Raw genomic sequence first — 13,108 nt, 5'->3', positions numbered from 1 at the left:
TTCTTGCAAATGAAGCATCCCTAGTTCTGCAGGTGCTCATGACGATGAGTAAGGACGTGAAGATGACAAACTTTTGTCACTCAAAGCAGGATGTCTTCGTGCGTGTATGCGTGCCCCTGGCTTTGGCTTAGCTTTCAGTGTGATGGCTTCTCCACCACTAGATAAACTTGGCACATTGGTGTCCAAGGCACGCCCTGTGGCATTATCACTGCGCCCTTTCGTAGTATCCCTGGTAAGAGGCTTGGCAGGGGTGGATGAGGCAAGGGGTCTGCATGAAAGGGGAATGGAACTGGATAAGAAGTCTCAGAAAACATCACTTAGCACCTGGGTAAGTCACAGAGAAGACTGAGGTATGCTTGCATAAGGTGGCAAGTGTCTCTCCTTACCCTTTGGTGATGAGATCAACTGGCGGCCACTTCAAACTATGGCGCAAAAACAATTGCCGTTCCTGCCGACACCTAGGTGCTTCTGTCCACCAATTTTGCATCAGTCCCAATCGACACCCAGCTTGTAGGAGTTGAAGTGAAAAGAGTTTAGCACACTGAATCTAGTAATGTATTTTTTAGTTCATTCTTGCAACTCCCAGACAATTGTACAGTATTTTGTTTGGGAGAAACCTTTCAGACTGAAGGGTTGAGGTACAGCACAGCTTCATCAGTCCCTGCACTCCTAGGGCAATTTTCTGAACTGAAGAAAATGTCTGGTACAGCACATCAGTTGTAACCAGATGAAGATCCATAACCCCTTTTAGCACAGTTGATAGCCAAGTTTAGTCAGATTGAAGGGACAATTTGTGCAGTAACCAAGGAGATTTAATTCTGTCTAATTTCATGCAACCATGACTTATTATGCAGCCTGTGGGAGTGGCCTATTTCTGTAGGTGAAAACAAGCTGACTAAAGTAATAAGAGTAACAAATAAAAAAAAAAAGTGTCATAATATTTATTTTTTTACATCCATCCTGTCACGGGGTTTTTATAATATCACGGTAATTTTGAAATAAATGCTTAAATATTATTTAATTGATATTAATATTCAATAATATTAAAGAGCAGGAACAATGATTGTCCTGCTACATCAAGCAACGATTACTTTACGCTGACTTGCTACGATTCTCTAAGAACGAGAATTTATAAACTTTCTCAGCAGTACACAGCAGAGACTAATTACTCACAATTGCTGAATTACTGTACTGTTAGCCTCTGGAGAAAGTTACTTCACCCCTGACAATAAATAACTAATACTAATAATTATAACATCAGGTTCTTGCTGATGCATTAACTCCTGGCACAACGGATTTTAAGTTAATACAACAAGACTGGTCTAAGTACCAGTTATGAATGGTAAAACATCTATGCAAGCTAGGAGCTATGTGGGAAATAAGCTTAATTATGGGGAAATGAAACAAGAGTTTACTTTACACTGAGCTCAAGAAAGGAACTGTTAAATTTATTGATTACAAAAAAATAAATTTAACATTACAATTCAAATCAAATTAATGAGACGCACTCACTCACTCACGCAATAGCTAAATACTTACGCCTAGGAAAAAACACCTTAACTAAGCTCTTAAAACTAGGATTACAAAAAGGAAATACCGGTCGATGAATGCTATGTATCACCCGGGGGGGGGGGAGTACTGGGATTACTGTACTAGTGGAGCTTGGGGTGCTAGCTGACCTCTCACACTTCTGAGCACAGAACCTTTCTCCGTCACAGCAAACACTAGACTGACCAAGTCGTGGGAAAGAAAAGCGGAGCACTAGGCCGCATTTTCTAACGGTCGAGTGAGCAGGGGCGAACAATAAAAAAAACAATAGTATTGCTCAGTACAGCACTTAGTGACGTGCATTAAATCAGTCACTTTTGAAAACGGTGACGAATGTTTTGAAAAGTATACTCCGAAATGGAGAGAGAAACGGTTAACTGGGCGATACACAGTGAGTTTTCCACTAATAGTTCGTGGCTTCCCACAAAAGGGAAATGTCGAGAATTGATTCGTGACACATCCATCCATCCATCATCCAATCCTCCATTGCCCCATGAGGAGCATAGGAGCCTGGGGCTAGGCAAGTTGGTCCTGACATTTAAGATGAGTGACCAGCCTCACTCATTCCTGCATGGCATTATGTGAGCAATAAACCTCAACCACCCCACGGATATAACCTACACAGGCTCAATCCGATTGGAGCGCCTTAATTACCCACTAAACCACCAGGCGCCGTAATATGGTTATGTGGTTACCACCCTGCGTAGTAAATGGTTTCCAGGTGTACAGGAAACCATTTGGCTTGTCCTCAGCGTAGAGTCACCCACAGGTAGAAGGAAGAGGAAAGAAAGAAGGGAAGAAAGACAGAAGAGGGAGTGTAAAGTCACCTGTTGGCAGAAGGAAGTGGAAAGAATGAAGGAAAGACAGAAGAGGATGAAAGGAAAGATGGATAGAGGAGAGGAAAAGGCAGACACCCAAGAGCACCACTACATCGAATTAGTGGATGGCAAGTGCCCCCAACTACCACTTTTTTTTTTTTTTTTTTTTTCCTCTTTTTTTTTTTTTTTTTTTTTTACATACCCGTAGTATATCATGTAACACCATTTAGTATAATTTCTTGGCCTACCAAAGGTTAAATACATTATGCCTCAAGTACTTAGAAAATTGTCATCTGTTCTGTAGTCAGCTTCAGAATGGAGTTTTTTTTTACCCATTTTGTTTATTAAATCTCGCTATCCCTGGACAGTTTTATTCAGTTTAAAGGATGTTTCAGTCTGGATGGATTGGTTGTAGCCTTCGTTAACCATTTCAACAGTATTGATTTTCCTTAACCCTTTGAGATTCCAACGACACGATTTTGCATCATCATAAATCCAACCATTGAGATTCTGATGACTCAAAGTCAAGTCATACAATATATATATATATATATATATATACACAGTTATGACACGATTTTGCATCATGATAAATCCAACCATTGAGATTCTGATGACTCAAAGTCAAGTCATACAATATATATATATATACACATATATACAGTTACCTCTCAACTAACACGAGTTTAAAAAATGCATTTCCGTTTTAACATGAGCAAATATTTAAGGAGATATGTTTAACTAACAATGGTTTCTCGATTTAACGCGACTTTACATGTACGTGATGGTTTCAAATTAGCCGCGCGCGCCTTGGACAGTCCTGAGCTGATAGACCGTGTGTGGCAGTTTGTGCATAAATACAATTTTTTATTTGTCTGTTGCTTAAACTGGTTTTATTCGAATTAGAATATTCGAAAATGAAGTTTGGCCCCATTCTGAGCAATTTGGCTCATTTTTGGACAAAATTTGGCCAGGAAAGTGATGGTAGATCTAAATTGTTACAACTTGATGCTGCAGAACAGAAAGAAGAAAACCACTCAGACTAAGATAGAGCAGTTCTTTATGAAGAAGACAGAAAACTTAAGGGAGTTATCTTCATCACCAGTAGCACGTGAGTCAAAGGAAGAGGAAGAGGAAGGACAGCAGAGCGAGGAGGGATAACAAATTTAGGGTGGGGAGCGGTGGGAGGTGGGGTAGAGGGGTAAGGAGGGACAGCAACAGACGACGAGTGATGCATAGATGAAGTGAGGCCGTGTGTGTTGTTATTGTTTGTGACCTACTTACTGTAATGAAAATGTCGCTTTTACTGTAGTGTTTTTATGACCAACTAATGCATTAATAATGTTGAGGAACTTTCACAATGCCGTGAATGAAGCAGAATTGAAAGAGAATCCACGTAAAAAATGAAAACAGTATGTAATTGGGGAGAGGTAAACAACACTTCGGCCCAACTAGGGCTCAAATGTTGTTTATTTCTCCCCAGATATACTGTTTATGTTTTTTACGTGGATTTTCCTTCAAATTAATATTGTTGCTTTTAAGTTTAGAGTAGCATAACTCCCCAAATGGGTAGACTTTCCCAGAGTCCAGGAACGTAACCCCCAATATTACCATTGTTTCTTATGGGAAAATTATGTTTAAAAAACGCGTTTTTAACTAACGCGACCTCTCCAGGAACCTAACCCTCGCATTATTTGAGAGGTTACTGTACATATATATATATACACATACATACGTACAGTAATCCCACATTATACGATGGGGTTCCGTTCCTGAAAACCCCATCGTAAAGCGATCCATCGTATAGCAATCCCACTATAACATGGAGTCAATGGGGATACGTTCCCAGACATGCCTAAACTCTCACATACACACACCTTAGCACTCACATACATGAAATATCCTTATGTTTAAACATTTAAAGTAACACATTAATAGTGAATAAAGAGAAAAAACATGAAAACTACAGTATACAGTAGTTCTTACCTTTACTGAAGCAAGCAAGGGTTGTTTATGTGGTTCCTAGACAATTCGCCATGAAGTCGACAATTCGCTGTCATAATATGGACGTTCCCCGTCAGTACAATTCCCTGTCATTCTATAAATGTACTTATTACTGATTAACTGATACTTTAATAACTAATTTTCAGGGGGATCTATCAAAGTCTATTTTCATTCAATAGCATTGGCTTTGGATATCATTTGTAAGTTGCACTTTTAGACAATATTTAACTTGTTTCTACCTTGCTGTAGTTGACTGTGAATTATGTTCTAGCATCACGCATAGCTGTTTTCATTAATTTCCATTGGTACTACAACATCCTGGGTATATTTTAAAACGACTATGGAGAGGTACAAGTACAGTACTAAAAATGTAGTGTACTTCCTAAATAAACTGATATAAAAATAAACGACGGGGAATCATCCTGACGACGAAAAGTCCCGATGGCGGATTGTCTTGTTATTGTTGTGATGGCGAATTGACTTGATGGTGAATTGTCCCGAAACATTTATACAGACGTAATATGAAGATTAGTCATATAATTCCAAAGTATGTCGATCGTTCACTTAAGGTAATTAGGCATTTATATAAATGCCAATGTCTCGTATATAGCCTTATGCTAAGGTGAAGGAACGATCATAAATCAGCTGATTCATGTTTCAGTATATTATTATTATTCATTTAATGCCCATGATTTGATGCCATATTTTACATTTACTATATAAACAATAAACCACCATCACTTTTATAACTTACATAATTCAAAAACTAGTGTACTTGCTAAATAAACTGATAGGTATATAAATGACAGGGAATCATCCTGACGGCGAATTGTCCCAACTCAGCCTCACAGTCACAGCTCTCACTCATCAGTGTCAGAACTGGCTGGCTGGGCAGGGCTAGCTAATGAGGCTGGACCGGTGGACAAGTGTGTGTGGTCCAATGCCGACAGTGTGAGGACGTTTTTGTTGCGTTTGCACATTCGCTGTTCACTGAGCCACGGATGATCCATCGTTGTAGCAAATCGTTCCCATTGTATAGTGGGCATAGGGTACTAAAATTTTGACATTGTATAAGTGAAATATCGTATAAAGAGGCATCGTATAATGCGGGTTTACTGTATATATTTTCATGTTTTCCATCTCCTATCTGGCCTTGTTCCACATACACTATCCTGTTTATCCTTTTCCAACCATTTGTTTTTACAGTGATGAGTACATCAGATAAATATGCATAATAAATAGATTTTCACCATGAATAATGTCAGTATTACCAGCATGGATATTTGCCAGTGTGACAGCGAGAGCGTGATGTTGATGCACCAAGCGGAAGTATAACTTTCTGCAACATAGCTCAGGGATAAATAGCATAAAATGCTGTAACCTATATATCAGTGGAAAGGGAATTTACTGTAGATGGACATGGTGCAATCAGAATTCATGTGAATCTAAAACCTATTTTTTTTACAAATATTTTTCTACAGAAGGGTATGTGATTTTTCCTTAGTGGCTAACTTGAGCTCGACCGATTGGCCTTTTATATGTCGTTTTTATTTATTGCAGTGATATTGGCATAAAGAGCATCTATTCAGCTTTACAGTGACACCCAACTTATTACTTTACTTTGAATAGTTAACGCGTTTATATAAAGTTACTTCACAGCAAGCACACAGTGGGTGCGCAGCATGAAAACTCAAAAATTTTCTTATCAGTTTACTTTCACTTTTCTCTTTGAATCCATCCATCCATCCTCCAATCCTATGGCACCCCCTGAGGAGCACAGCGCCCAGGGCTTGGCATATTGGTTTTGACATTTAAGATGAGAGCGAAGAAAACTAACATAAATTGCCATAACCCATATATCAATAGAAAGAGAATTTACTGTAGATTGGCACGGTGCTATCAAATTTTATGTAACTCTCTTTTTTTTATTTTATATATTTTCCTATGGAAGGGTGTGCAGTTTTTCCTTGTTGGCTTACTTCTACTTGTCCTGTTGGCCTTTTAGCTGTCGTATTTATTTTTCATCCATACTGCGATAAAGAGCAACTATTCAGCTTTGAAACGATACCAAATTCATTAGTCTACCATAAAAAGTAAGTGTACAGTGGCCGATTAAGTACAAATATCACTGTGCAACAGGGCGCTCTGTGCGCCTGGTTGAATCCGGCACAGACACAAGTGACAGAGGGCCGAAAATCTCAGAGGGTTAACATAAATAGAACAATTTCCTGGAAGTTAAGATAAAATAAAAAATACAGTGAATTCCCAGTTATCTGGTGTAATTCAGCTAACTCCTGCGCTGAATAAAGAAAAATGCCGGGTATTGTGTGGTACCCCCCGATCGGCTCAGCATTCAACATCAAGCTGGATGTTGTGGTACTACCCATCTTGACCATCAACTCTAAAAACTTTCTCATAAGTAAATGATAAAAAACATGCATAAAATACAGTACTGTACAGTAATGTTACAGTACAAGAATACAGTACATAGTGTACTACTGTTTGTACTTACCAAATGTTGGAGGGTAGAGTTGTACACTGTACTGTAGAGTACAGTGCACTTATTCCCATGTGATCTAGTGGTGAATGTTACCCCCAAAGATTACTCCAGTTCCACCACCTCACACTCGATATCTGCCATGGGTGCTGGAGTAGGTAGCTGAGATGGAGTGGCAAAGGGTGTCAAGTGGAGCTACAATGAGACCTCTGACTGAGGCAATACCTCAGGTGAAGACACCACTGTCGATGGAGCTGAAGATGGTGCTATGGCCAAGTTGGCTGGCTGAGGTGAAGAAGGAGTGGTTGTGGTGGTGCTTGGCTTGGATAAACGAGGCCAGTGTGAAGAAGTAGAGGGCTGGGGTGACAGGCCATTACGAGGAGGTCAAAGGCTGGGGTGAGAGGCCAGTACGAGGATGTCGAAGGCTGGGATGACAGAGGATGATGTAGTGAGGCTGAGGACTGTTGAGATGGAGTGGCAGGTGTCACCAGATGGAAAAAGGATATGGTGGAAGATTACCTGGTGGTCTTTCTCAACTGCAGATTTATCACATTCTCATGGCCCTGTTGCAGGTACGTTGCCATGGCATTGGTAAAAATGGGCTGCGAATTAGGATGCTCGCCGTAGTCAAGAAGGACGTTCGCCGCATCACAGACCTGCTGGAGCCTCAGGATATCTACCACTTTGTCATCGTCATCCTCCTCCTCTTCCTCCTCCCCTTCATCATCGGTGTCCCCTGCAGTCATGGGCTCCACAATTTCCTGATTGGACATAGTCTACTACACAGGGTCTCCCTCGTCCACATCCAGCCAATCATGAATGGTGTCCCCAGTTACCTGTTCTCCTGCTGTCTACTACCCAGGGTCTCCCTTGTCCACATCCAGCCAATCATGAATGGTGTCCCCAGTCACCTGTTCTCCTGCTGCTTCCATACATCGGATGAAGTCCAGAGCTTCGAAGCTGGTAAAGTCAGCAATGGTCTCTTCACCGTCGAGGAGCTTGTTCCATCCATGCTCAAGCGTGAGTGCAGAGAATTCCCTTGAAGCCTTCATCCAGTTGTAGATTGCAGACATGAGGGAATACCACATGAAGTTGGTAATTTCCTCTCTACTGTACTAACCTTGGGCTGCCTCCTCCTTGTCCTCAAGCACAACCATCACATCATCCATAATCCTCTTCCAGGACAGCCGCTTCATTGCTGTGTTAATATCCTGGTCCATCGGTCGCAAGATTGGGATCGCATTAGGGGGCAAGAACATGACTCTAATACGACCTCCATCTCCAGCCAGCTCCTTCTCAGAAGGATGAGCAAAAATGATGTCAAAAAGCAGCAGAGCCTTCGCATGGTCACGGGCAAGGCCAAGACCATTTGTTAACGGATAATCTCCTCCACAGCATGATTGTAGAACCAGTCTTTGAAGATCTTGGCTGTAAACCAAGCCATCAGCAAGTAGAAGTAAATCACTGGGGACTGGGACTATCCATTAATCCCCGGAGACAGCTTGGCTATTTGGCATGCCCCACTACAACAGGTTTCAAGCAATGGGAGCCTGTTGCATTAGCGCAACACAAAACAGACACACACTTTTCACTCACCTAATGACTAGGTAATGACTTATTGTCAGTCAGGGTATTAGTCAGGACAGATGTGAAGAACAGACCAGTTTCATTAGTGTTATAAACCTGATTGACACATAACCCATCTTCATCAGTCAGGTTTTAAGCTTGGTGTGAAACTCTTAAATTCTTTCAGTGTCTGCATCCAACGCATCATAATAGGTAATCTTGTTAGACAGCCCATGTCAAAGCTAAACCAAGTCAGCCAACCTTCAGATGCCTTGGAATCCATGCTCCCCAGTTGCTCAGCAAACTTGGTGGCTGCAGCCTTCAGCTAAACAAGATGCACAATCACGCCACTGGCACGCCGTTGTCGAAACTACTTCAGGCTGTCCTGGTTGAGTTTGCCAAAGCGTGGCTTGGTCATCAGTTTCTGCATGTGCCATTGCAAAGTCATACCATGTTCACTTTGGAAGAACATCTTGATGAAGTGCTTGTTCTTCCATAGATCCTGCAACATGGTCCAGGGCATGTTGTAGTGCTCCGTCAGCCTTGCAATGGTCCAGCTGTGTTCCATCTTCTCAGTTATCTCCATCTTCTTCTCCATGGAGAAAACAATATGAAACCTCTGAGTTGGTGGTAGAGGAGCCCTAGAGACAACAACCAGGATCATACACAAGGCCAGCAGGACCTGCAGGAGCCAAGGCACAGCCACATTATCCACAAACTCAGCCATCACACACAACTAGGGTTGAGTTCAGTAGTGAGTACCAGGGCATGGAGCACCTTGGGACAACAAGTGAGGCATGTGGGATAATGAGACACTGCACTGGGGATTGGCACCAGGTGCAGTTGTAATTTCAGTATCATAATAGAGCACTGGGACACAGAGCACTGAAAGGCCTTGAGCTTTGCAACAACAATGAACGAGGCATAGGAGGCCACAGAGTAAGTCACACCACTAGGGTTTTGCATCGACGTGGTCACAAGAGCAGAGCGCACAGACATGTCTTTGCTATAAGTGATCCACAGGCGAGAATGAGAGTGTGACAGTAGGCTTGGTGCGCCGGGTGAGCCACTCCTGTTATTGATTCTGATTGGCTGCAGCGTTGTGGGGTTTTCCCAGGCGTCAGTTGGTTACTGCGTACAAGCTGGTTGATACACCTCACAGCTGAATGTTGCATAGAACCACCCATTACTTCTCATTTCGGTGCCAGATGTTGCACAGTTTCACCAGATGTTGCTTTAATAGAGCCGAGCCAACACTGCTGGATATTGCGACAACGGATAATTGAGAGTTTACATTATTGTATTGAAGGGGTTAAAGAGTAAGGGCGGCTTCAGGGGTTTAGACAGCATTACTGGTGTACTGTATTTGAAAGAGTTCATCCATACTCTTCTTACCTCAGGTTTTCTTCTCTCAGTGAGGAATGAGAAAAATATCTAGCCTACCATCATATAGTTATAATGTCAGAAAAAAAAGTAAAATTCTTCCTAAAGCCTGTTCATATTGAGCCTTATCATAATTTGGCAAGTCAGCATCACCTAGGGAATTTTGTGAAGGCAGTCCACCCCCCGTAACTTTGTTCTGTTGATTGGAGTTACAGTATATGGTTAACCCATTAATTATACTCATCAGTTGATGATTAAAATTCTTTTTTTTTTTCTTCCCCACTTCCCCCCATTTTCTTATTGTTAGGGGAATAAGAGTGGGGGTTTTTTTTTTTTTTTTTTTTTTTTTTTTTTTTTTATACCTAACACTTGTGTTTTGTCACATAATTTTCCTTATATTGGTAGTTAATAGTTCTCAAAACATTTTCCAGAGAGAGAAGTCCTCTGTGCATGAGTGAATATTAGAAAATTTGCATAAACATTATATTTGTTTATTCACTGGTAGTAACCTGTCGACCATGTTTACACATTTTGGAGCAAGATGTTTGAAAATGATCAACTATGGAATTTTTTGCTTTAGAAGGACATCAAGGAAACTTAATCTTGTGTACAATTTCAAACTTCCACAGTACTTACATTACAGCACTGGTGTTTTAGCTTGCCCCTTTTGATTAACACGTTGGTCATCTTATTAATGTCAGGATTCTGTTTCACTTGCTATATTCAAACACTAATTCCTTGTAATTCCATGCAGCAACATGGGTAATGACCCCCCAGACTATGCTGGCTACACATACGATGCAGTATGGGCATATGCACTTGCCCTTGATGCTCTGTTGAAGGAGGATCGCACTCATGTATCTAACCTGCACACAGAGAAGACATTCAGGTAAGTGCCAGACCATAGCCATATTTAAAAACGGTTTTAGGAGAAATACCCTGAGATAGCATGGCCATGTGGAGAGAATAGAGAGTGAGAGATTGACTAGGAGAGTGTAGATAAAGTACAGGAAGAGAGAAGGAGAGTAAGACTGAGGATGATATGGAGGGATGGAGTGGAGGGGTATATGGCTGAGGGTGTGTATGAGTTTGAGGGAGGGCAATTTGATGTCAAGAGGTCAGGGTGACATAGAGGCAATATGTTTCTGGCCATCCCATCTGGGATGAAAGCATCTGACTGTCTATCTCTGTCAACCTATCTATTGCCAGATGCCTTAATCCTGTATGGGGTGGCCACAAACAAATTCCCTCCATGTTGCCCTGTCCCCTGCCTTATCACTGCCCACCCCCCAGCTCACATCCCCTCTCTCATATATCTCTCCACTTGATCCTTCCATCTCATCCTCGGTCTCCCTCTTTCTCTCCCCCCATCCACCTCACTCATACACATTCTCCTCGTTGGTCTCTTGCTCTCCATCCTCTCCACATGGCCAAACCAGCTCAGTGTATTTCTCCTAACACTTTCTGTCACATCTACATCCACACCACAATGCCCCTTCACTTCCTCATTTGTCAGTCTGTCTCTCCATGTGACTCCACGTCCTCCTCTCAGATAACTCATTTCCACTGCTCTCACTCTTGACTTGTTTCCTTCCAACAAGGTCCAAGCTTCACTTCCATATGTTAGAGTTGGTATCACAATGCCATCATGCAGTGACATTTTTTTTTACTTCCATGCCCACTTTCCTATTTCTTATCACTGCTTTCAAAGAACCAGCAATCTTTCTGCCTTGTTGTATCCTTTCAATCATTTCTTCCTCCAAACTTCCATCCTTACTCATCACTCTACCTAAGTACTTAAATGCTCTCACATTTTCCATTTCCTCATCATCCATCCTCACTGTACATTCACTGACTTCATTTCTCTCGAAGACCATAACGTTACTCTTCCTTATATTCACCTTAAGCTTCCGTTTCTTACACACCTCCAAACTCATTCACCAAGCCTTGCAGTTCCCCTTCAACTTCACTTAACAGTACAGTATCATCTGCAGGCAACAATACAGGAAGTTTCCAAACGCTGTCCTCTCTCAATAGGGTCGCTTCAACATCCACTGACCTACTTTGTATCCCTTTTATAACCCCATCCATATCCAGATTGAACAGCCATGGAGACATGACATATTCTTGTTTCCATTCAACATTCAGATAGAAATATTCAGTCAGTTTGCTATCCACAAGTAGTGTAGCCATAACACCCTCATATCAACACTTCATGGCATTCAGTAACTTCCCATTTACTTCATATATCCTTAATATTTTCCATGTTCCCTGTCTATCCACTTTGTCAAATGCTTTCTCCAAATCCATGAAGGCTGCATACAACTTCTTTCTGCTCTGTAGAAAATTTCCCACTAAAGACCTAAGAATGAATATAGATCTGTACAACCTCTTCCCTTCTTAAAACCTCCCTGTTCTTCTCCAACTAATTCCTCTGATATTTCCCAAACTCTGTCAGTAAGTATCCTATCATGTACTTTTCATATTACACTAAGAAGACAAATGACCCTATGATTACCACATACTTCTTTTTTTAACAGAGGAATAATTATACCTGGCATCCATTCCTCCGGGACTCCACCTTCCTCCCAGGCCAATCTGCACAGCTTCCATATCCATTCTACTGTTATCTCTCCTCCATGCTTCATTATTTCACCACTCACTCCTTCAATTCCTGGGGCTTTCCCCATTTTGACTTTCTTCATTACTTCCACTGCCTTCATCTGACTGATTTCCTCCTTTCTCACCTCCCTCCTTCTCCCAGCCATTTCCCAGCCACATATACTTGCATTACTTTCATTCTTTCTGATTAACAGTTCCTTAAAGTGTTTTTTCCATATTCTCATTTTTCTCCCTTCTCCGCTATCAGTCTGTCAATTTTATCTTTCGTTTCCCCACCAACTTCTTTATCACCCTGTCTATCTCTCTTTACCTTCTTCCAGAGTATTTTCTTACATTCCATCCATGTTACACTCGAATTCCTTCCAAATTCCTCATCCACTCACTTCTTACTCTCTTACTAATCTTTTCACCTCTCTCTTCCTCTCTACATACAACTGTCACTTCTGTCTTACAACTTCTTCCATGCCTCTGCTTCCTATCCACTCACTATATGCATTCTTCTTTTGTGCCACAGCTTGTCTCATCTCTTCATTCCACCATGCTGTTCCTTTCACCCCCTTTTGTCTTCTCTTCACCCCACATACCACCTCACATTCTGCACAAATTTCTTCTGTGAATATCTTGCACAAACCTTCCACCTCTCCCATCTGTTCCAAATCATATTTACCCA

At 41.5% G+C, this 13,108-nt stretch overlaps 1 protein-coding gene across 1 annotated transcript in view; it reads left to right on the top strand.

The window, feature by feature from the left end:
- Window positions 1-13,108, top strand: part of LOC145404616 (uncharacterized) — a 291,194-nt gene that overhangs the window by 255,561 nt on the left and 22,525 nt on the right. The window contains exon 15 of the mRNA XM_080276137.1: window positions 10,571-10,705. Within this exon, the coding sequence (XP_080132263.1) occupies window positions 10,571-10,705 (135 nt within the window). The remainder of the gene's footprint in view (window positions 1-10,570; window positions 10,706-13,108) is intronic.

Source organism: Coenobita brevimanus, chromosome 64 (genome assembly GCF_032717465.1).
Source record: "Coenobita brevimanus isolate Jiangsu-jjx chromosome 64, ASM3271746v2, whole genome shotgun sequence".
NCBI classification, from domain to species: domain Eukaryota; kingdom Metazoa; phylum Arthropoda; class Malacostraca; order Decapoda; family Coenobitidae; genus Coenobita; species Coenobita brevimanus.
Note: the sequence above shows the minus strand (reverse complement) of the source record. Positions and strands in the feature narration are given on the sequence as shown.